The sequence below is a fragment of the Manis javanica genome, chromosome 4 (assembly GCF_040802235.1).
Source record: "Manis javanica isolate MJ-LG chromosome 4, MJ_LKY, whole genome shotgun sequence".
NCBI classification, from domain to species: Eukaryota; Metazoa; Chordata; class Mammalia; order Pholidota; family Manidae; genus Manis; species Manis javanica.
Window position 1 is genome coordinate 172,976,443 of NC_133159.1, and position 25,335 is coordinate 173,001,777.

At 40.0% G+C, this 25,335-nt stretch overlaps 1 protein-coding gene and 1 long non-coding RNA gene across 3 annotated transcripts in view; one reads left to right on the forward strand and one right to left on the reverse strand.

Moving 5' to 3' along the window:
* Positions 1-24,288, reverse strand: part of EFCAB3 (EF-hand calcium binding domain 3) — a 42,609-nt gene extending 18,321 nt beyond the window's left edge. Inside the window, exons 1-4 of one of the 2 annotated variants that reach the window (XM_073235840.1) lie at positions 20,121-24,288; positions 7,909-7,999; positions 5,591-5,664; positions 702-845 (exon numbers count right to left, since the gene is read on the reverse strand). In XM_073235840.1, the coding sequence (XP_073091941.1) occupies positions 702-845; positions 5,591-5,664; positions 7,909-7,982 (292 nt within the window). In that variant the 5' untranslated portion in view covers positions 7,983-7,999; positions 20,121-24,288. Of the gene's footprint in view, positions 1-701; positions 846-5,590; positions 5,665-7,908; positions 8,000-9,013; positions 12,419-20,120 lie in introns of those variants that run through there. The other variant, XM_073235839.1, reaches the window with a different exon arrangement.
* LOC140849192 (uncharacterized) overlaps positions 1-25,335 on the forward strand; it is a 77,546-nt gene that overhangs the window by 28,850 nt on the left and 23,361 nt on the right. The window lies entirely within an intron of this gene.

The following is a 25,335-nucleotide window of genomic DNA, read 5'->3' on the forward strand; positions in this document are numbered from 1 at the left end:
TTCTTTTGCTAATAATTTTTTGCCCCAACCTCCCGTCTATTCAAACTTTACATTTTGTACAACTCAGAGCCTTTTTCTACTTGCTAGATGGGATGCTGCCCCCTCCATGAATCACTTAGTAAAACCAATTAGATCTTCATGTTTATTTAATTGAATTTTGTTTTTTAGCACTTGCAACACTTGAGCTCACTGCAACAGCAATGGGAGGTGGTGATGAAATGATTACAGTAGCACAGTATGTACCACAGCTACTGTGCAGTTATGACTTAATATTCCATCTTCACATTTGTTTACATTTCTCTTGACTACAAATAGCACCATGTACAGTATGTGGTTGTATGTATAAATTCTGATAAAGTTAAATTTTTATAGTAGATTTGTATATATTTTATGGTGGTAAATGCTAAAATAGACTAGTATCTATGTATATTTTATACATTCATGACATAGTTCTTCTTTACTTAGTTTAAAAAAATATTTATAGGCTATGGGGTTTGGCTTGTTTTCAAATTGTCACAGCTATCCAATAAGTGGTCCAGTATATTTACTGAAAAAAATCTGTGTATAAGTGGACCTATGCAGTTCAAACCTGTATTTTTCAAGGGTCAACTATATGTGTATTTTTGACATATAAGTAAGGCTTATTTCTCATGTTTATAGAGTCACTGAGATAAAAACACATGACAAGTGAAAGTACTCACGGTCAATATCAGCATATCTTAATTCATCGTAGACATCATGCTTTGTTAAATTCATTCCTAACTTAGCTAATGTGCACATCATTCCATGTAAATCAATGCAGCCAGTTTTATCCTTGTTAAAGAAGTTGTAGGCAGCTTGGAAGGCTGGGGAAATGGAATTAAGTTAGTCAGAAAAGTTATTCAAGAATAAGTACATATTAATCTACACATTAAAGGCATGCATTGTATGGTATGGGTATTATTTCTCAATAAAGCTATTTAAAAATGAATAAATACATATTGTAATGCAACTAGGACAGACAGTTGATTGGACATCATGTTCTGAAAAAGTATTGAGAGAAAAATGATTACTTAATAGATACTTCTTACAAAGGACAGTGTCCTTCCATGAAATTTGAACTGGAATAAACTAAGTGGTAGCAAAGTGAATATGTAGGTGTCATGGCCTTTGGAAGATGTCCACACCCTAAACCCTGGAACTTGTGAATGTATCACTGTACGTGACAGAAGGGACTTTGCTGATATAATTAAGATACATTACCCTGGAGTATCTGAGTGGGCTTAATCTAATCAGAAGGGCCCTTAAACAGCTAGAAGCAAGAGAGATGTAGCAGGAGGAGAAATTCGAGAGATTAGAAGCATGAGAAGGACCTGACCCACTGCTGGTTTGAAAATGAAGGGGGCAACATGTGGAATGCACACAGTCAGAATGAGTTCAGAGAGGCTCGTGGCTGACAGCCAGTAAGGAAATGGGGCCTCATCCCTACAGCTGAATTCTACCAACAGCCTGAATAAGCCAGGAAGCAGATTCTCCTCCAGAGCTTCCAGGTGCAGGACCAGCTGGCCAACACCTCCACGTTGAGCCTTGTAAGACCCAAAGAAGAGGAACCAGTTGAGCCCACCTCAACTTGTGACCTACAGAATTTTGAGATAATATATTTGTGTTGTTTTAAGCCACTAAATTTGTGGCGATTTGTTATAGCAGAAATGGAAAAGTAATGCCCCCAGTTGGACCCAAATTATATATGTATTCACAGTTTCAAAGTCTTTTCAAAGGAATACTCAAGGCATTACTGGAGCCAAAATTAGACATGTGTTTTCTAAAATTAATGAATTTTAGAAAAAGTTATCCACAATCTACTCTTTTCCATATTCTAGTCTTTGGAAGGAAGCCACTAAGGTTAGTCCAGATTGAAGGGACAAAGGGCTGGAGGGCAGGGAAAATTAAGCTCGACCTCCTAATATCGAGGTACATTTGGAATTCTTTTGTAAGATTTGTCTCTTCTTCATTTAAAAATTCAATATTTATTTCTCTCACTATGGACATGTAGATATTTATTTTATACTTTGAGTTATAATCCTATGGGGTAAAGCACAAAATTTCCAGAATCTCACGCCTGGCCTTAGCCCATTCACATACACTGCTGCAGCTTCCTGCAGCCTCCGTAGAAAGGAGTGGAGAGATGCCATTCTCTCCTCCCCTCTACTGCATAATCGGTCTGGCGCCTGTCAGTGACCCAGGACCCGCCTGCGGGGTTCATCCTGGAAGGGGCGGGTGGGGAAGTATAAGGGGTGCACTGTGGCTGGCGAGATGGAGAACACCAAGCGGGGACTGGGGAGAAAGGGAAGGAGAGCGGCAGCCAGAGGAAATGGAGGCAGGCCTCACTGTGAGTAATGAGAGGGTTTTTCCCAATCTATCCTGTCCCTAGACAGCGTATGATGCTTCTAAGGCCCTTCAGCAGACAGAACTAGGAAATACATGCATGTTTACTAACCCGCGTATACACTGAGATATTATAATGAGTCATAAGAAATACATATTTGGTCATCTTAATGACCAAATATGTATTTCCTAGGTATATTTGGTCCTCATCCACAATTCCCCCAAATACTGCAGAGTCTTAAAGGGGAAATGGATGTCTTGTTATGCTAATAAGAGACTTTTGGACCCCCTACCTAAGGGCTGGGGCTGGAGGTTGAATCAGCCAATGGGCAAAAATTTAGCCAATCATAACTATGCAATGAAGCTCCCACAAAAACCCCTGCGAAGAGCTTACCACTCTCGGCTCTTGGATCCTGCTTGTCAGCTGGAGAGAGGGTGTCTATGCTTGGGGAACCAGAATGCCTCCACATGCCACTGAACCAGGTCCCGAGCTCCACCAGAATAGAAGCTCCTTTATTTGGTAACTGGCCCTAAGTATCTATCTCTTCATCTGGCTGTTAACTTTTATCCTTTATTGAACTGGTAAACCTAAGTGTTGTCCTCAGTTCTGTGAGCCACTCTAGAAAATTAATTGAACCTAAGAGGGAGGTGGTGGGAACCTCCAATCAGTAGCCTGTATGTCAGAAGCACAAGTTAACTGCCTGGGGTTTGTGACCGGCATCTGGAGTTGGAGGTGGATAGCAGTCTTGTAGCAGGAGCCCTTAACCTGGGAATTGACCTGAGTTCTGGGACACCACCCTGGTGTCTGAGAACTGCTTAGTGTTGTGTGTGTGGGTTTGGTGGGGAAGACCTCCTTCCCTACCACACTTACATGGGAATTGGGTTCAGGAACCTGAAAGGAGTTATAATGTTCCTGCTACATAACACTGTTGTTGTGTGTGTGTATATATATATATGTATGTATATATATACCTAGGAAGGAAAAAATACACAGATCTCTAATTATCTCTTGATCTATCCATCTGTATCCACATTAAGCTAAACATGAGTTCACACTGATTCTCAAGTCCACTGGTTCTCTTCAGCTTTCTCCAGCAGTGAGAAACCTGGCTCCCACCGTCCACCATCCACTTACTTATTCATTCCTAGTGTACATGTATAACAGTTTCAGAATTGTTAATCTATACTCCTGTGAGAAACAACTTTACTAGCTAGAGTACAATGTTTTTGCACATTTCCCTTTTGTGGTCAGTCAAACCAGCTTCCAGTCAAACCAGTGTATTGAAAGTTAATCGGGGCAGCTCCTCCCCACTCCCTCCCTCGACTTATATTTTAACAGAATCACTCTGGTTGTTAGAAAAACAGACTTTTGTAAGGGTTTGGGTAGAAGTGGACAGACTAGTATCAGGTAGGAGGCTATTGTGGGTGAGCAGTAATAGCACCTCAGACCAGGGTTGTAACAGTGGGGGTGGTAAGAAGTGACTGACTTCTAGATCCATTTTAAAGGTTGAGCCAATGAGATTTCCTGATGGATTTAGAGGCAGGCTGAAAGAGTAGAGTCAAGGATGTTTCCACAGTTTTTTCCAGAACAAATGGAAGGATGAAATATCATCATCTGAGATGAGGAAGGCTGTGGGTAGAGCAGGTTTTAAGAGTAAGAGGCTGAGGGGTGGGGAGAATGGAGAGTTACTCTTTAGTGGGTATGGAAGTTCAGCTTGGGAAAATGAAAGTGTTCTGGAGGTGGACAGTGGTGATGGCTATAGAATAATGTGAATATATTCAATGCTGCTGACCTATATGTACACTTTAAAACAGTTAAAATTATAATTTTTATGTTATGTATATTTCACCACACACACACACAAAAAAAGTATGAGGAAGACATCAGGAGTCCAGTTTTGGACATGTTGTTTGAGATGTGTATTAGATAGACAATAGAGATGTCAAGTAGGAAATCAGATGTAAGTGGGGTTGAAGAGAGGGGCCTGGCTGGAGCCGCCAGAACACATATGGTATTTAAAGCCTGTTCCTTCCTTCAGAAACCACAGAAGAGGCTCTTGCCTACTTCCCCCCACCGTTTGCCTCCTGACCAACTCTGGAGCCTCCCTATGCGGCCCCTCGTGCTGTGCTGTGCCTCTTATTTCTAGGGATCTGTGAGTACAAAAAGCTTCCTCCACAACAGTCATCTCTGGGTCTGCATGTCTTGCAATACCTGCTTAAAACAAGTCCTGCAATCCCTTAAAACAAGAACCGATGTATAGTAATGCTCTTTGGAAATCTTAAAGTTTTGTAAACCCATGAACCTATTAAGGCATTTGGCTCAGTTTTAAAGTAAATAATACAATTCTGATCTTGACCATCTTGTGTTTTTAGAACCAGCTTTCCCAGCGATAAAGGTGATGCTTTGACTCCCTTCTGTCTTCTGGGTCAATTTCTCAGTTGGTTCCAAAGTTGGAGGGTAAAGTATTAACCTTCCCAGAACCCAAACACAGCCATGCTTGATTTTTAGTTTTTCTAGTATGTCATGCTTTCTCCTTCCTTTGGGCCTTTGTGGATTTCACTCTTTCTGCCCAGAACACTCCCCTCTGCACTGGGCCTGATTTATTCCTACTCATTATTCAGCCTTCTCTGGGACTCCCGGCCTATCTTTGTAAGACCAAGTTAGGCTATTTGCTTTTGTGCTTCTATAACACTATAATTCCCCTATCATAATCTGTGTCACATTGTAATTTAAAAATCTTAATCAACAAACTCGTCGCTGAGCTATCTGACTTCCCAGGGACACTGACTTGTTAGTTGCTGTGTTTCCCATGCCTAGTACATTGTTGATTTTAAATAAGTACTTATTGTTTGGATTATGAACTATAACCAGTATAGCTCATTTAATCATTATAATTATTTTTCTATGAGAAATCTTGGGACTTCACTTGTCTTTATACTGCTCCTTCTTGATTTCTACTTGACTTCACATTTGTTCTTTTCCACACCCGCAAGTTCTTTGAATAAAAATATTTGGCCAGAACTGTCAGAATTCTGGGAAGATATCTATTTCAACGTTTCCCCTTTTCCTTCCCACATATTAAACATTTAATTAAAAATTTTTTTTCTCAAATAACAGATTATTGTAGACAACTCTCGAAATCCCTGATCTCTTGTAGAGAAGAAAATGATCAGATATACTAAGAGCTTTTGCTTATGCTTTCATTTTGGGGATCATTTTCATCACCTTGCATTTGTGAAGCAGTCAGCTTCCTCTCTTTGTGCTGTAATCGGCATGGGAGAGAGCCTGGTAAGTCATTCCTGACAAAAGACATGACAAGATTTAATACATATCTGAAACCAGCAAATATTAGTTCCATTCATCAGTTTTTGCCAACTGGAATGACTGTAGGCATCACAGTAACCCAGAATCTCACCCCCTAAGGGATCTGTCACTGTCACTTGCCAATAGCTACAAGATGGACAGTGAGAAAATGTCTACCTCTCCCTCTACTTGCCCATCGTCCTTATTACCTTGAAAAACTGACTTACCTCATTCTACAAAAAAGGAAACTGAGGTTCAGAGGGATTAACTAACTTGTCCCAAGTCACAAGGTTAAGTGGAAGCCTTGGGATTCAAGCTCAGGTTTATCTGACTTCAAAGCTCAAGGATATAAGCCTTACATCATTCCTGTTGTTAGAAATATAAATTGTTTCAAATTTTTAACTAATATAATTTTACAGTACATATCCTTATAGCAAAACCTTTCCATCCATAATCATTTTATGATTTTAATTGCTAAACTGTATTTTTATCAGCATATGAGAGAGAGGTATATAGCTATAGCTTAATCTACTATATATCAACTATTTATTTTCTATCTATCTATCAAGAGAGAATACTTCTGGAAGTTTGGAACATTGTATGAATTTTCGTTTCCTCAGAAAAATAAAATCTCAAAAAAAAATTTAATACTTTGGGGATATTTTGAATAAATTTGTAATAATTTAGTTATTAGGAATATGAAAATACATTATGCAAAACAGTTTTCTTATAATGTGGTAATTTTAAAGTAAACTTATAATTTTATGAATTAATCTTACTTAAAATACATTTAGCTTGGATACTAGTGGAACCAGAAGTATTAAGAAATATGGAATCTCTTAGTTTTTGTGTTTTTAATAGAAGCAGTTGAAAAAGTGAAACTAGAAGAAGTACTCAAGATAATAGTTAAATTTTTTTAAAAATATGAATTTAGTATCCTCTATAGTATCTACAAGATTCATTTTTAAAGAAAGACCTGGGGAAAAAGAGGTGATGTCAAAATGCAACATTCTCAATTTTTTCAACATGGAATTGTATCTAAGTCTTATTTTCTCAGCTTTACTTGCATTGATTTCTTCTTCTGGTGTTCCCTTGAACTTCTTGAACTTCAGAAAATTCAAGTTTGCTTTTACTCAGATATGTTATTTTACATTTGCATTATATAAAAGATGGAGTAGATAGAGAAATATGAAGTTCTCAAGAAGAGGAAAGCAGAAGGCCAGGCAGTATAAAGTCTGTATTAGCTACATAAAAAATGGATACTTTTGGCAGGATTTCAAACCTTATCTTGGATCAAACATGGGAAATAGTCTTTTTATTTTACAATGTTTTAAAGGTTTGAAGAACCTTAGATTTGAAATGAACCCAGCTGAACCTCTCATCTCATGTAGGAATTTCCTCTGCAATGTGGTATTATCTAGTCTTTGCTTGACTACTTTCAGTGACAAGGAAATTACTACATGAAAAGACAGCTTGTAATGCAGGGTAAGGGAACAAATAGATCAAGGGATCTGGCTGCTATAAGGTGGTCTTACCCACGTCCCTCTAAAAAAGTCAGTAGTACTTCCTGTACTAGTGGCATAGTCAAGGACATTGGGAGAAATACTCTACAGTGGCAAAGAAAATGAAACTGTGAGAGAGGAGAGAGACTTTCCTGATAAAATATAGATCAGGCTTTCACTTTCAGTCATTTAGTGGCTATTGTTTATTGGGATTTGTAGTTATCAGTCTGAGGGAAAACTATTGTTAATGTCATGAGCAAACCTTCCTTCCCAATTTTAGCTCAAGGTTAGTCATGGTGAATTTATCAGATTTCATTTTACTGGTCATATTTGAGCTACTGGCCTTTCTCTATATTCTAACTCACTTGGGGGTTTAGATCTTCTTTATTATCCTCTAAATTTATTCTCCATTATTCACTCAAAATATCTTAATGTATAAATGACAACTTCTTAAGCCCTCTAGGGTATTCTATTCCTTCATACAAGGATTTGTGTGAATTGGAAGAGAACTCTTTGTTTTCCTAATCAAAAAGAATATACATTTTTCATAAAAATCTTTATCTTCAATTCATATATCTTGTTTTATAACTAAATTTATCACAGAATATATACTTGAAGAGCATTCTAACTTGTTTTTTATTGTTTCATTATAGCCTTTAGGGGTATTTAAAATATTTATCAGCTTAATAAGTCTTTATCTTAATGTATTTATCATCTTAATATATTCATTACTCTTACCTCTTGCCATGTGAGCTAGGTACTTTTTTTAGAGCATTCAGCTTAAGTTTTGATTTACTGTCAGAAACTGCCATGTAGCCAGTAACTCTATCTGGAATTCAGAAGACACAATTAAGAATCAATTCACAGATTAATTTCTGTATATTCTCTTGCAACTTTCCCACCTCAAGACATAAAGTTTTAAGTCCAGAGCCTCAAGGAATGGTAATATGTGCAAATTCAAGTAAGAGGTATGTGCAAAGTTGGAAGACCATGTGGAAGGGCCTCTTTACTGTCCCAAGATCTCTGAGCAATATTTATTGCCATTGCTCCCCTTTCAAATTATGTCATTTGGATCCTATATAAAAATAAATAGTACTATGTAATGAAGATTAAGCCTGGAAATATGTGGAACAGTTATTTAAAGATGAACTTTATTTTTATCTTTTTATAGTGATAGATACCATTTATTGAATGCATGTTTGGTGTCGGGCACAATACTAAAAACTTTATGTAAAGTAAAAAGCTTTATTTTTGAAGTCAGTAGAACATTTCATGTCATAATTGACAGAGAATACAATGTTACAGCATTTCCAAAATATTTACCTAATTGTTTATATCCTGGATACCTACTTGGTAGTAAGTAGATTTTCTCAGGGTTTCCTGTTGGGAGGCCCACCCCTACCCTGTCAGTTCTTATGAACCCGTTTGTCTTTCTTAAAAGTAGGAGTGGGGGTGGAATACAATGCCATTTTGCTACCTGAGACCTCCCGAATGGACTCTTAGCCACTAATGGGATTAATTAGGATATGGTCCCCCTAATCCTCCCTTACCACTTCTGAATAGTTTGAGAATCAGGGCCCCTGGACCAGAAGCTGGGTTGGTAGGACATCCCCCTTTTACTGTTGGTTTTTTATCTTTTTTGATGTAAAAAGGTAGTTCACTGGCAAGAAAACTGGGTTGCTGATTTAGGAATAACAGACAATCAAATACTGTTAAACTGTGAAAAAAAAATCTTTGGACATTTGGTTAGTTTGATCAATTATCCCAGGTCTTCACCTCAGAGCCTGGAAAGTAGTTGCATCTAAACACTTCAATTATATGTATTCAAAATATAGAAACCTACCCCTGAACTGGAACACCGGAGAGGCTCAATAATTTTGGCACTTGAAAAATGTTATGAAATCATCCTCATAGTTCAAAGTACTCATTCCTTAAAAAAAAAAACTACCTCTCGTAGAGGTGATTGAAGGCTTTAGTCATATCAAGAATCCAAAAGAGGGTTTGTTCCATCATGCAACTGTGACCTCATTCACTTCTCAGGCTCTGGCCCAGGGTAACAATGACCGACAAGCTCTTCCTAGCTTCAGAGCAACCGTATTTTCAATGTAGATCCTTCGGCACCTTTGCTCTAACTGTGGGTGTGGATTACAGAATCAAAACATTTTGACGCTGTTGGGATATCACAGGAGGGGAAATTGTTTTTTAAAATTCTGTATTAATATATTTTAATGTTAAACATTAGTGAGTTGAAAGTAATAAAGGTAAAAAAATTTTACCCAACTGCCTTGATTGAGTGGTGATGAAAACCATTTCACTAACTGTTTAAGTCTAGGAAGAGGGACTAAAAAAAAAAAAAAGAAAAGGAAAAAAATCACACTCTTATAGGTTTGCAGTCTATAGTATTATTGGAAGGAATGATTTAAGAAGAGCAGTTAAAGAAATGATTATGACTGTTTTAATCAGAAACTTTAATATTCAAGATCTAACATATCTTGTGGCATTGTAAACCCTCTAGCAAAGGAGTTAGGAGTGTCTTTGGTCTTCATCTTGGCTAAGCACAGATAACTCTGGCACCAAAGGCTTAGCTTGAGCCCCCCCAAATTGTTTCAGGGTTCACTTAGTGGCTGCAGTTTTATAGGTTTCCTATTCCTGCTCTCAGGGTTTGTTTATTAGAAATATAGTTTGACTTTGCTCTAGTCTTTCTTAATTTGGTGCAGTACCTCCCATTCCGGCTAGAGATACAAAGGGAAAGAAAAGGAAGGTTTTATTTACAAATTAATTAAACAAATATTTAATAAGGGCCTACTGTGTTAGGGGCTACCAAGATTTAAAGTGGGGATAATGGCAATTCCTATTGGATGGGATTGTTGAGAAATAGAGCATTATTATTTTAAATTGTGGTAAAGTACACATAAAATTTCCTACCTTGATCATTTTAAGTTATACCTCATTATTGTTAATGTATATTCACATCGTCATGCATCTAAACTCTAGAACTTTTTCTTCTTGCAAAAATGAATCTCTACTCTCATTAAGTAATAATTCCCCACTTACCCCTTCCTCTTGATCCCCAGCAACTACCGTTCTTTCTGTTTCTAAGAATTGGACTACTTTAGAAATCTCATGTAAGTGGAATCATACAGTATCTGTCCTTTTGTGACTGGCTTATTTCACCTAGCATAATGTCCTCAAGGTTTATTTATGTTGTAGCATATGCCAGAATTTCCTTCCTTTTTAAGGCTGAATAATATTTGATTCTATGTACCACTTTTTATTTTCTATTATGTCAGTGGACACTTGGGTTGCTTCCACATAGAATAATGCAGCTATGACACATTGATGCACTGGAGTACAAACATCCTTGGAGACCCTGCTTTCAGTTGTTCGGATATATACCCAGAAGTAGAATCGCTGGATCCACATGGAATTCTATTTTTAATTTTTTGAAGAAATATTGTTTTCTATAGTGACCTGTAGTTTACATTCTTACCAATAAGGCACAAGGGTTCTAGTTTCTCCATAGCCACACCAGTACTATTTGTTTTCTGTTTTTTTTTTTTTTTGATAGGTGTGAGGTTTTATCTCATTGTGGTTTCAATTTGTATTTCCCTCATGATTAGTGATGTTGAGTATCTTTCATGTACTTGTTGGCTATTTATATATCCTCTGTCTGTTCAAGTCTTTTGCCCACTATTTACGGTTGTTGAGTTGTAGGAGTTCTTCATATATTCTGAATATTAACCCCTTATCAGATATGTGACTTGCAGTCATTTTCTTCCATTTTATAGGTTGCCTTTTCACTATGGTGATTGTCCTTTGATACACAGGGTTTTATGTGGTCCAATCTAATTTTATTTTTGTTGCCTGTACTTATGGTGTCATATCCAAGAAGTTATTGCCAAATCCAATGTCATGAAACTTTTTTCTTCTAAGAGTGTTATAGTTTTAGATCTTGGATTCATAAAGTGAAATATGGCAGCAAAAGTAATTAGATATGTTGATTAGACTAGACATGTTGGGCTGGGGTTGGTTATTAGAAGAGACACTGCACTTTGCCACACAAGTTTTATTTGGCTTATGCAGTATTACAAAACTTCTGAATTCCATAATTGAAAACATAAATAAATCAAGAATTATTAGTTTATGACTTCTTGTGAAAAATCCAAAGAACAGAAAACGCAGGGCCTACATTCCTGTTTATTAGTAATTGACTTGAACAGAACAGCCATCACCCCTTTAACAGGAACCTAAGGTTTCCCAATTCCGCAGTCCCCATCATTTTTTCTAGTCTCTTACACCAAGCATGTCACTCATTTAACCTGGTTTTCTGGACCCATGTTCATCTTGATTGTTAAGCTAAGAGACTTTATTATGGGGAATCCTGAAGATATCTGGATGTTGCATGAATATAGCTGTTTTGTATGGGAATTAATTCAATCATATCAATTTAAGAGCTGCCTAGGTTCATATATCCCTTCCAACTTTATGAAGAATAAAAAGGAAGTGATTAGATGGGGCAGAATATCTAGTATCAGATTTCTTTCTATGTAGTTCTGTTTGCCAAAGGACAAAAGGGAGCTTTATGGCAAAAGGTTGTGTTTCAGTGTGATTTATAATTTATGAACTCTGAAAACCTAGTATATTAGAGCAATGTCTAACTCATTCTGTACAGTTAAAATATATGCGCTTTAAGGAGAGGACGGGGAAAAAAGAAAAATGTTACTACCTCCTTGTTAGACATACTGCCCCTACAGGCCGATCAGGTTCTTGACAGGCAGACTCTTCACACCTCGCCCTGGCTGTTCTGCTTTCACTGACTGTAAGCTCCTTGAGGTCAGAACCTGACTGTTCTTTCTCCCCAACAGTGGCTCTGTCCATAGCAAGTGTTCAATGAATGACTGAGGAAAGACGTTCCCTTCCTTTTTAGGCAGGGCACATATTCAGGGTTGTGCAATCCCTTGTTGGAAAAAGGGAATTAAGCCTGAAAGGCTATTATTGTGAAGGTTGGATTTTTACCGAGTGACACAGGAATCTCCTGGAGGATTTGAGCAGAGACATGACATGATCCAGTGCAGGGGGATCAGTTAGGTCTTTGCAGTAATCCAGGGCAGGAGGTCGAAGCAGAAGTAGTGACAGTGGTTGAGATACATGTATTTTGAAGAGGGAATCAAGTTTTTCCCGATATATTCCCTGATACATATCAGAGTCTAGAACATAATAGGCACTGAAAAAATACTTGTGGAATGAGTGAATTGGATTAGATGTGGAATATAAGAGAGGAGGATTGGAGCATATTCCAAGGTTTTGGTCTGAACAAAACCTATTGCCTATTTATGTTGATTCTTGGAATCCCCCTCACATCCTTGCACTCCATGGCTGGCGTGGACGGTCATGGGGGTAAGGGTTTATTGCTGGGCATAGCGGATGGAGCACAGGCCTGGAAGGATGGAATTTCCACTTCCCGAGATGAACAGGTGACTGAATCAATGCTGTTATATCTGTTACATTGGTGAAGAAACTAATTGGAATCCATATAGATTCAAATATTATGGAAATGAGATACTAAAAATCAGGCATTTAGTTGTTTTCAGCATGTGGGGTAAACAATATTATAATTTACTATAAACTTGGTGCTAAGAAGTTTTCTGACCTTTTAGACTGCTCAGTGAGGATCAATGAGCAGGTGGTTGTCACATTTTTAAAATATTTTCCTCTTATTGCCTATTTATGTTGATTCTTGGAATCCCCCTCACATCCTTGCACTCCATGGCTGGCGTGGACGGTCATGGGGGTAAGGGTTTATTGCTGGGCATTTTCACAGTTGCTGCTCCAAAAGAGTCATCCATGTTGGCGTGCACTAGATTTTTAAATTATGACTAGTTGGGTTTCATGAGTAATAACTAAACTAGCATTGTATAAAAGAGAGTAAGCCTTTTAATCTCTGCAAACATTTCCCTTATCATTAATCTAGACTAGTAGGAGGGGGCAAGAGAGGACCTGGGACAAATGGCGGTTAGGCCACCCAAGAGGATTTCGCCCTCTTGAGTTACCAGAATTGAGGTAGGAGATAGTGATAGTCAGCAACTTTATGCTGCCACACCCGGATGATTTCTAGGTAATGGGGGTTAAGTGAAGCCTAATAGGGGGGAGAAATGCCAAAATACAGAATCTCTGCCTAAAAAGGAAGGGACTATCTTGCCTTTCCCCAGTCATTCATTAAACACCTGTTATAGACAGAGCCACAGTTGGGGAGAAAGAACATTCAGCTTCTGACCTCAGGGTACTTACAGTCAGTGAAAGCCAAACAGCCAGGGCGAGGTGTGAAGTGAATCCCCTGGCTTTGTTGTTCTTTCTCAGGATTGCTTTGGCTATTTGGGGTCTTTTGTGTTTCCATATGAATTTTAGAACTATTTGTTCTAGTTCGTTGCAGAATGCTATTGGTACTTTGATAGGAATTTCACTGAATCTATAAATTACTTTGGGTAGGATAGCCCCTTTGACAATACTAATTCTTCCTATCCATGAACACGGGATAGTTTTCCATTTATTGGTGCTTTCTTTAATATCTCTCATGATGTCTTGTAGTTTTCAGAGCACAGGTCCTTCACTTCCTTGGTTAGGTTATTCCTAGGTATTGTATTCTTTTTGGTGCAATTGTAAATGCAGTTGTTTTCCTGATTTCTCTTTCTGTTAATGCATTCATTGTTAGTATATAGGAATGCCACAGATTTCTGTGTATTAATTTTGTATCCTGCAATTATTAGTTTTAGTAGTTTTTTGGTGGATTCTTTAGAGTTTTCTATGTATAATATCATGTCACCTACAAACAGTGACAGTTTAACTTCTTCCTTACCAATCTGGATGCCTTTTATTTCTTTGTTTTGCCTGATTGGCATGCCAAGGACTTCCAGTACTATGTTGAATAAAAGCGGTGAGAGTGGGCATCCTTATCTTGTTCCCAATCTCAGAGGAAAAGCTTTTAGCTTTTTGCTATTAAGTGTGACGTTGGCTATGGGTTTGTCGCACATAGCCTTTATCATGTTGAGGTACTTAACCCTGTATACCCATTTTGTTGAGAGTTTTTACCATGAATGGCTGTTGAATTTTGTCAAATGCTTTTTCAGCATCTATTTAGATGATCATGTGGTTTTTGTTCTTTTTGTTGATGTGGTGGATGATGATTGATTGATTGATTTACAAATATTGTACCACCCTTGAATCTCTGCAATAAATCCGACTTGGTCATGATGGATGATCTTTTGGATATATTTTTGAATTTGGTTTGCTAATATTTTGTTCAGGATTTTCACATCTGTGTTCATCAGGGATATTGGTCTGTAAGGGATATTGGTTCAAGTCTTCTAAAATGAATTCATTGCATTCATTCTATTTGCCCCTTTAATTCTGTTAGTATCTGTTCTTCATATTTAGGTGCTCCTATATTGGGTGCGTAGACATTTATAATGGTTATATCCTTTTGTTGGACTGATCTCTTTATCATTTTGTAATGTCCTTGTCTCTTGTACTTTCTTTGTTTTGAAATCTGTTTTGTCTGATATAAGTACTGCTACTCCTGCTTTTTTCTATTATTTGCATGAAATATCTTTCCATCCCTTCACTTTTAGTCTGTGTATGTCTTTGGGTCTGAAATGAGTCTCTTGTGGCAGCATACAGATGGGTCTTTTTTGTTTTTGTCCATTCTGTAACTCTATGTCTTTTGATTGGTGCATTCAGTCCATTTACATTTAATGTGATTATTGATAGATATGTACTTATTGACATTTTATTAATTGTTTTCTGGCTGGTTTTTATAGCTCCTCTCTGTTTCTTTCTTCCTCTTACAGTCTTCTCTTGTTCTTGATGGCTTTCTTTAGTGTTGTAATTGGACTTCTCTCTCTTTTTTTAATTAATTAGTTTTTCTGTGCATTTATTGTAGACTTTAGTTTCCTGGTGACCAAAGGTTCAAGGATAGCTTCCTTACTGTATAATAGTCTATCTTAAATTGATGATTACTCTATTTCAAAGACAATCTAAAGGTACTTTTTATTTCCTTCTTCCTCCTCCACATTTTTCCTTTCTCCACGTTAGATGTCATAATCTGCACTTTTTGTGTTTCCCTTGACTGATTTTTCATATTGTTGATTTTGCTGCTTCTTTTTTAAATTTCATACTTGCTTGGTAACTAGTTGGTGTACTACCTTTACTGTGGGTTAATTTTCACTCATGAAAGCTATTCAGCTTTAGGGCCATTTCCATCTATAGCAGTTCCTTTAACATATCCTGTAAGGCTGACTTGGGTGGTGCAAATTCCTTCAACTTTTTCATATCTGGAAATTGTTTAATACCTGCTTCAAATTTAAATGATAATCTTTCATTACATTAAATATATCATGCCAGTCCCTTCTGGCCTATAGAATTTCTGTTGCAAAGTCTGCTGACAGCCTAATGGGATTTCCTTTAGAGTAATCTTTTTTCTCTCTGGCTGCTTTCAACACTCTCTCCTTATCCTTGACCTTTGCCATTTTAATTATATGTGTTGGTGTTTTCTTCCTGGGTTCCTTTTGTTAGGGAATCTCTGTGCTTCCATGACTTGTCTGTTTCGTTCCCTAGACTGGGGAAGTTTTCAAAAATTATTTCCTTAAATAGACCATCTGTCTTTCTCTTCTCTTTCTGGTACACCTATTATGCAAATATTGTTTCATTTGGATTGGTCACATAGCTCTCTTTTCATTCTTTCATTCCTAGAGATTCTTTTTTTCTCTCTGTTCCTCAGCTTCTTTACCTGTTCTCTAATTTCCATTTCATTTACCATCTCCTGTACATGTTCTAATCTACTTTAAAATTCTTCCATTGTGTGTTTTATTTCAGATACTGTATTTTTCAGTTCTGAATGGCTCTTTTTCAGGTTTTCTATCTCTTTGTTGAAGTCCTCCCTGAGATCTTGAATACTTTTCTGTAAATCCATAAGCATGTTTATGACTTTTATTTCGAAGTCTTTATCAAGAAGATCCTTGATCTCTGTTTCATTTAACCCTCTTTCTGAGGTTCTGTCTTACAGTTTTGTTTGGATCATATACCTCTGCCTACTAATTTTTTCAAGGTTTCTGTGTTTCTTCTTTTGTATTAGATGTCTCTGCTATGCTTTCTGGCCTAGAGAGTAGTATCTTTATGAAGAAGGCATACCGTGGTGCCCAGAAGCTCAAGATTCTTTACTCTCCATTGCCTGTTTGTATTTTGGGGGGACCCCAGCTGTCGGCATGCCCTGGGTATGGCCACCTTCCTGTCTGGCTTCTGTAGTGGTCTAAGTCTTGGTGGGCAGTTTGCCTGAGATGCTGACTTCAGTGATCAGCTCAGGAATCTCTGATGAGCTCACTGTGGGTGGAGTCACCCTCTGCCTGGCTTGCAGCAATGGCAGGACTGCAGGATTCATTGGTTGGGCAAACTAATGCATAGGATCTGCACGGGCTGGACCCACAGCACTGGGTTTGAACACCTGCAGGGAGGAAGAAGCCCTTGGGGCTGGCTCCTGCAGGCACCACCCAGGTTGGGCTGAAACTGCACCAAGGAAGCTGGGAGAATCTCCCATTGCCTGCTAGGCAGCAAAGTCTCATGGTGCTGCTTGGTCAAATTGGCACGTGAGGCTGGCTTTCATCAGTGTGCACAGGGTGGAGCCTTGGGGCTGCATTGCCAGCAACAGGATGGAGCATCTGGGGCTCCTGAGGGTTCCTGATCTGTTGTGCTAGGGAAGGGCTTGAGGGTATGGTTCACCTGCCCTTTCTCATCAGAAGAAAGTTCCATCCAACCCTTGACCCTCTGGTATACTTCCCAGTACAGGCAAGTCTTTCAAACTGCTGCCTCTGCTTTGGGTCTCAGGAATGGCAAAGCATGCCTTCCCTCCACAGTGGCTGGAGTCTCAGCCTCCCACAGTGTCACACCTGTTGCCAGTGTCCAGCCCTACTACTCATCAGTACCCAGTGTAACGTGGGCTTGTGATCCTGGAGCAGATCTCCAGGGCTAGATGTGGAGTGCTCCTGGGGTCCTACCCCTGCCCTGCCCCATTCCTCTTTCTCCTGCCTATAGGCTGGCGTGGGGGAGAGGGCTTGGGTCCTGCTCAATCTTGGCTTTGCCACCTAACCCTTTTCTTTGTGGTCCTCTCTTCTTCCTTAGGTAAAGGTGGTTTGTTCTGCAGTATTCAGGTCATTTTCAGGTCCAGTTGCATTTGTTGTATTTTCCTCTTTTGTGTGTTTTTGGGAGGAGGTTTCCATCTGCCTTCCTATTCTGCTGTCTTTAATCCCCAAATATCGTGTTTTGTTAACTGTATGGAGATGATGAGCCTTGGCTACTTGTTTGATAGTATTTGTTAGCCCCCCTTCTGGTAAATAGGCAGCTGACCAGTATAGTGAAAGCTGGTTGTCAGATATGGGTAGCATCATGTAGTGATCTAATGACTTTCCATTGCAGACTTAGGGGTAGAAAAAAGAGTCTGTCTTTGGAGAGCCACCCAACAGCCTGTAAAAAATATATATCCTTGTTGCTGGCTACAAGTCATATTCTCCTCTCTGTACTGAGGTACTGGGAGGTTAGTGGAAGGGAAGAGACCACCTTCAAAAGAATATCCTGAGGCTGAGGGGTCTCAAAGACCTGCCTGTTGGCTGCCTGGTCGGCTAGATGGCTGCCTTTTTGTTATTTGAGCATCTTCTTTCTGGTGTCCCCTGAAACGCACTACACCTACCTGTTGGGGGAGTTGTTCTACTTCAAGCAGCCTCAAGATCTGATCTTTATATTTAATTGGAATGTCTTTAGTAGTTAAATATCCTCCCTCTCCCCAGGTGGCCGCATGGGAATGGAGAACAAAAAGCCCACACTTGCAGTCACTGTACAGGGTAAGCCTTTTCCCTTGTGCTAGTTCCAAGGCCTGAGATTGAGCAATGAGCTCAGCTAGTTGAGCTGAAGTGCTGGGTGACAGAGGCTGGGCCTCTATTGTTTCATGTAGGGAGACTATAGTATACCCGGGCTTTTTGTTGTCCATTAAGAACAAAACTGCTCTTACCAGTGAACCAGATAAGATCTGGGTTGTCTGTTGGTCTGTAAGGTCAGGCTGGGGTGGCATATTCAGCCTTCCCTGGGTGTCTGGAGCAAGGTAGCTGGATTGAGAGCTGAACATGTAGCTGTGGTGATATCAGGGTTTTTAAACAGCAAGGCTTGATATTTGAAGAGTCAGACAGCCATGGGAATCCATTATATTGTAAAAAGTTAGGGATATTGTGAGAGGTATACACTCAAATGTGAGCCCCCAGGGTTAGTTTGAGGGTTTCTTCTAGCAAAAGTGTAAGGACCCCAGTGGCTCTAAAACAGGAAGGCCATCCCTGCGCTGTTAGATTGAGTCTTTTTGACAGGCCATAAGTTGGTAAGTTGGGGCTAATTTGTGAGTTAGAACTCTGAGGAACCACTCCTTGTCTTTCATGGGAGTACAACTGGAATGGCCTGGCTGGGTTTTGGAGTCTCAGGTAGGGGCCTGTGTGTAACAGGTCCTTAAGGAGACCTATATAGCTTTTTCTTGTGATGGTCCCCAGTATAAAGGTTTAGTCCTCCTTTCCTTTTAGGACTTCCTGGAGAGGCTGTTCAGTGAATCCAAAATTTGTGATCCATAACCTGCAATATTCTGTTAGTCTTAGGGAAGCCCTGAGTTGTTTCTGGGTAGAAGGTTGGGGAAATGAAATAATGGCCTGAACTCAGTCTGGAGAAAGGCTTCTCTTTCCTGGAGTAAGGGTTATTCTCAGGTAAGTGACCTTTTCTTGCATTAACTGATCTTTGGCCCTTGAAACTTCATATCCTCGCTCAGCTAAGAAAGTAAGGGTTTGAATGGTATGACTGATGGAGTCGTTTTGTGGGGGAACAGATTAAAAGATCATCTAGATAGTGTACGAGTGTGCCCCCGATGTTTAGGCACAGGTGGGCTTGGTCTTTTGACAGGGCTTCTCCAAATAGATGAGGACTGTCTCTGAACCCCTGGGGGAGGACAGCCCAACTTAACTGGCCAGAGGTGTCTAATGGAGTGGTCCATTCAAAACCAATTAGTGCAGTGACTGGAAAGGGGTATGTGGGGGGGACTTGATAATAGGGGGAGTCTAGTAACCATAATGTTGTTCATGCAATTGTCCAGTAAGGATACCAAAAAAAAAAAAAAACAAGTAGTGATTGTGATTGTTTTCCTAAGGGGATGCAGAAGAAGGCATTCTTGAGATCTAGGGTTGTGAACCACAGGTGTCAGGTGGAATAGTTACTAACAGAGTATATGGGTTTGGGACTACTGGGTGGAGAGGAAAACTGCCTCACTGATAATTCCTCGATCCTGAACTAGATGATAAGTCTGGTCTTTCTTTCTGATGGCCAGGATTGGAGTATTACAAGGTGAATCAGTTGGAACTAGCAGCCCATGTTTAAGGTATTTGGAAATTAGAAGCTGGAGGCCTTCACAAGCATCAGGTTTCACAAGATATTATTTGGCTAGGAAACTTAGTCGGGTCTTTGAGCTACCCCAGGATGACTACCGGGGTGGCATATCTAGCCTTCCCTGCGATTCCCTTATCCCAAACGTCAGGATCAATAGACTGTTCCCAGTCCTAAAGAGCTGATGCGGGGGTTTGGGGAATGACCAGAAGCTGCAGAGGAGTCTGACTGGCTGCGGGAAAGCTGAAAAATCATCCTGGTGTATAATTTTTCTAGTATGTCTCATCCCAGAAGGGAATAGGGCATGCTTGTACAACTAAAAATGGATGTGAAAAATAATGGCTATGGAGGAGACATGCTAGGGGCGGAGTGAAAGTCCGAGTAGTTGGGGTTCCTGTCACTCCAAGCACTGTACAAGTTCGAGGAGATAGGGGTCCAGGAGAGGAACTGAGGACAGAGTAGGAGGCCCCAGGTGTCAACTAAAAAGAAAAGTGCCCTACCTGCCACGTCCACGGTTACCCTTGGCTGTAGTCCAGTGATGTCGATGGCGTGGGTTGGGACCAGCCAGTTAGGACCTCTTCATTTCTGCGAGAGGAGCTAGCTCAGTGACCATGGGTGGCTCCGAAGGCCCAGGGACTATGTGGCCTATGGGGCAAAGGGCAGCCCAAGGACCCGTTTCCTTACATTTGCAGCAGGGAGCTTGTGGGGGCCTATCTCTGCTAGGACAGCTCTTTGCCCAACGCCCAGTCATCCGGCAGATAATGCTATTTATCTTTCTTAGAATTCTGGTTGGGACCTTGTGAGATGGTGTATATGGACTGAGCCGCAAGGGCGGCTAATAGCTGGATGTGTCAGGCCTCCTTCCTCTTTTCCTCTTCCCAAGCCCCAGCCTCTTCTTCCCGATCATGGCCCTGGAATACGGTATTGCCCGTGGTCAGGAATCCATGTACGCTGCTATTAGGGTTTGTCTAGACGTGTTTTTGTAATCTTTTTTCTGATGTCACATATTGACCGCTAGAGGAATTTATCTCTCAGTATTAGTTGTCCCTAATGTGAGTCTGAATCTAGATTAGTATATTTAGTGAGGGTATCTTGCAGTCTTTCTAAGAAAGTGACTGGATTTTCCTCTGGCCCCCAACTAACAGCTGCAACCTTTGAAGAGCTAATAAATTTTGGCCTGACATTCTTTAGCCCTGTCTTTATGCAAAAAAGGAAGTGGTTTCTTCCCCACATATCATCTCTGTCATTACAATCCCAGGTAGGGTCTGTAGAGGGGTGGCTGTTCCCCAGAGGGAAATTCAGTGTCTGACAAAAGGAGGCCGCTGGCGAATTTACAGGCTTCTTTAATGACTGTCTCTAGTTCAGAGTCAGAGAGTATCTGTCCCAGGATTGTCATGACTGCCTTCCAGGTGAGGCCAAAAGCTAGGCCGATATGCCGGAATCGGTCAATATAGTGATCTGGACTGGTAGTGCAGCTGCCAAGACCAGCCTGAAGCCGTTTTGACTCAGTCAGTGAGAAAGGTTTCTGGACAAGCACAGCACCAGGTTCTCCACCCACCATCCTCACTAACGGGAGATTTGTGAGAAGCCTTTGGGAGTAGATTTGAGTACCCAGGACTCAGTTCTCAATGGCTCTGTGGGGTAAGCTGTGAGACTTTGCCCTTGGGGGATCCCGGGTACTAGGGTAAGGGTAAAGCAGGAAGAGGAATAGAGGAAAGGGTGAGAGCACCATTTAATCCCAGCTAAAAATGGACGTGAAAAATAATGGCTGTGGAGGAGACATGCTAGGGGTGGAGTGAAGGTCCGAGTAGTAGGGGTTCTCAATGGCCCCTACTGGTTTCTAAGATAAAAGAAAGCCTGAACATACGGGATCTCTGCCCACTTACTCAGCTGTTTGCAGAAAAGGTCCAGCTGCATGAGGGTGTTAGGATTCAGAGTTGCATCAAGCGGCCACTGCTCCCAGTCCCCTCGTTGGCATTGGGGCCAAATTGTGTTGCAGAAATCAGTCTTTTCTTCTGAGTGTTTCTGGATCTGTCTGGGACCAATGAGAAACGATACAGCCCAAAGGCATGGTAGCTCGAATAGACTCCTGGTTGCCCCTGTGGAAAGAAACAAATGTGTTACAGAGCCTGGCATCATGCATCCCTGGGTGCATCCCAGAAGTCTCAGTGTCCCAAGACCTGGAAATCTATTCCTGCCTTTGGACATCTCTGATTACAGGACAGAGGCCCAGAGCCCTGTGGCAGCTCCCTAGTTAAGGCCTTAGGGGGCTTCCCGTGATCTGAGGTGATCCCAAAGGGATGGAGACAGTGGAAAGAGAAGCTGGCAGAAGATCTCTCTCGGAGCCAAAAGGAGGCTCAACCAAATGGAAGCTGGAAGAGAGAACACGTTGAGCAGCCAAAAAATCCTATTTGGGACGCGGCTGGGGTTTGGACTTGGGTGTGATTTACTGTGCCTAACTCGTGCAGATGTTGTCTTGTGGGTGGGGGGAAGCCTACTGCATCTGTCCCCGATCTGCAACCACCTTATGCTCTCACCGGAGCCTTCTACCGGTGGCCTGCCCTAGCGGCATTTTAGTGTGGCTGTCCCATGCCCGCCTTTGGCCAGGGTGGTGGCCCAAAGGAACAGGAAAGTAACAGTAACTTACCACGACTCTATCTGAGTCACAGCTCCAAAATATGTTGGGAAGGCAGGAACTCGTATCTGCTGGGGTAATATTTAATATTTAAAAATTTAGGATGTGGGGGGTGGGTAGGGTAGGGACTATAGGAAATAACACCCAGGAAGTCTTTAGCCCAGTTCCTAGCCCTGAGTGAGTATTCAATAAACACTAATGATAATATTCTCCATAGCCTTGCCCAAACTTGAAAATTATAGATATTTTTTAAATGACTAAATTGATTGGTAAAAAATAACAAAAAACCCTACCACCTTGAGTACTTAACATATGTTTCTTACGTAAGTTGTGATGGCAATCATACTTTACTATAATTTGGGTCATTTGTAAGTTATTTGATTAACCAATCTGTCCATTTTCTCCACTGAGATTTCTGTTACTCTGTTATTCTGGGGTTTTTTGTTTATATTTTTGTGTTTGGCCCTGACTGAAACTGTCTTAAGTCATTCACTTGAAAAATAACATGTTACTGTCTTTTCACATCTGGTTTTGCTGATAAGAATGCTTAGATAAGTTTGATTCTCATTAAGCTGAGGGGTTTTGTTTTGCTCACTAGACTATTTTAGGGTTTTCACTTTAGCCATGAGTGTGTGCATTTCATGACAATGTACTTAGGTGTATGTTTTGATTTTGTTTTTGTCCTGCGTGGCACTTCGCTGTCAAATAATTTGCCCTTTTCTTAAGTTCTGGGAAATGTTTTAGCTAATGCATTGGTCAAATATTATTTCCCTTCTAGTCCTTTTATTCTTTTCTCCTGGAAGTTTCTTAGATATTTGAGATCTATTGTCCATTCTTGTCTTACCTTTCGTTTATGTACCAACTTGAAACTAGAAAGCAACCCATTCTCACACCACATATAAACAATCTTGCTGACATTTAGCTTTTATAATATTTCTCCCATTACTACCTTCACAGTATGCTGGGTTTTTTTGCAAAATCACACAAGGCTTTTATCATCTGGTTCCTGTTTCTCTCTCTAGACTCTCCCGTCTTAACTTCCTCCAACTCCAGTCATACTTAGGCATGAATTTTTTCTTTAATGAATGCACCACATTCTCATTTACTTCTATTTGCTTTCCTGGAATTAACCACTCCTTTCAGCTGCCTTCCCAGAAAGACTACCTCTGTCTGCCCAAATCTACCTGTCCTTCAGGTCTCAGGTCTGACCTCTTTCCCAGGAGACTTCCGGGCCCTTCCCGTGTGGGTCAGCACTCTCCCAGGTGCCCCCGTAGCACACCATGCTGCCTGCTGCTATGGTTTAGTATGCACCACACCATATTTTAAATGAATCATACTCATCTCTTTCTTCCACTGTAGACTGTAAACACCTGTGGGGGTTCTACAGAATCTTCACCACTGTACACTATCACAGAGCCTGGACAGGAAAGTGGCTCAATACATATACTTTGAGTTTTAAATGTATAATATTGAATGTGAGGTAGGGAAGAGAGAAAGAATACAACCATTTGTACTCTCTAGAAGCCCTAGTTATGAGGTGGGATAAGTTATGTTGGCTGAGGGTATACTTTTTAAAAGATGGTATTTAGAAGGGGAAGTGAAAAGGGAAATTCCGAAACCTGGGAGAAATCAAGTACGAATGGAGCATTGGTTTTGTGTGGGGGAGGGTAAGCAGAGATTGGGCCAGAATATGAGAGGACAGCCTTGAAAAGGAGAAGGGAGAGTTTCTTTGTCACCAGGAGAAAAGGAGGTGAAAGTGAGAGGCTGAGAGAATTTTTACATTTTTTACAGAAGCTTTTACTCCTTGAGAGTTGAGATACATTTTCTGTGAAGCAGAGAGCAAATTCTACAGATGTGCTTGACAACTGAGGATAGTGTTAGGAGTCCTCATAGGCCCTCTTGTGTGCAGTGCTGCAGAGGTAGGTCATACTCCTTAAAATGGAAGGAAAATATGTCAAGTTTGCCTCTGAACTGATGGCTCAAAATAACCTATTTTCAAAAGTCTTTTATCATTGCCTGAAATCATTGGTGGATCAATAGAGGTATCAACGGCTACCAAAATGACCAAATCATGAGTTATGAAAGACTTGAAAATGCTTAAAATGAACAAGAAAAAAGTGGCTATCAAACAAGGTGAGTTACCCAAACTCAGGACACTACATCAGCTATCGGAGCTCAGTGACCAAAACAGCCGCACGGAAAGTACATGAACTGGTGTACATATCATGGAGTTTTGTATTGTTCTTGATATTTCATTCTTTTTACCAAATGTATTCTGCCAGATGTATAATTAAATATGATTTAATAGTCTTACTTATGTTCACCAAGTCTGAATTTATATATAAAGTCATTGGGTCTACACAGGTTTCTCCCTTTTTCTCATTTTATATAAGCCTATGAAGCCTGGGGCTTCTCAAATATTACCATCAATTGTAAGTACACCATTGCAGGCTAGGTAGATTTACAGAAGCTGCACACAGCTCATTGGGTTTACAAGAACTAAGCAATACTGCCATTGGTTTGCTCAATTTTTGTTGACAGTAAGGGAATAGCTCAAGGCAGTATGCAAAAAGTGAATTTATTTGTTGTGCTAGATACCAATCCTAAAGCAGAATGCCTAAATGGAGCCTGGGAAATCTCAGCAACTTCTCTCTTCCAGAGTGGAAAATCCAAGCCTTATTTCACATTTTTGGCTATTAGTCTTTTCTATGTTTGTTCTCCAGATATTTGATTGAATCCACATATCTTAAATTTTGCATGCACTTTTTTCCTTCACAGAAATTATTTACTGTCTATTACATAAGGAGCTTTTAGATGTTCAGCTTTTTTGCAAAATAGTCAAGAGAACTCAAAAAATTATTCTGTCCCCTAAGAGTATTTTTACAATATATAAATATTATTCTTCTAAACCCACTTCTAAAAGTGTTTTTTGCAAGTTTTCTGGTTTATTTCAAGTAAAACTTAAAAAGCTGGTAAAAAAATTGGCTAGTTATCTTTCAATTGAGCATTTTCACCAAAACAGCATGCAGTGTGATTTTAAGACATTTATAAGATTTCTACCCATTGTTAGACTGAAGTGT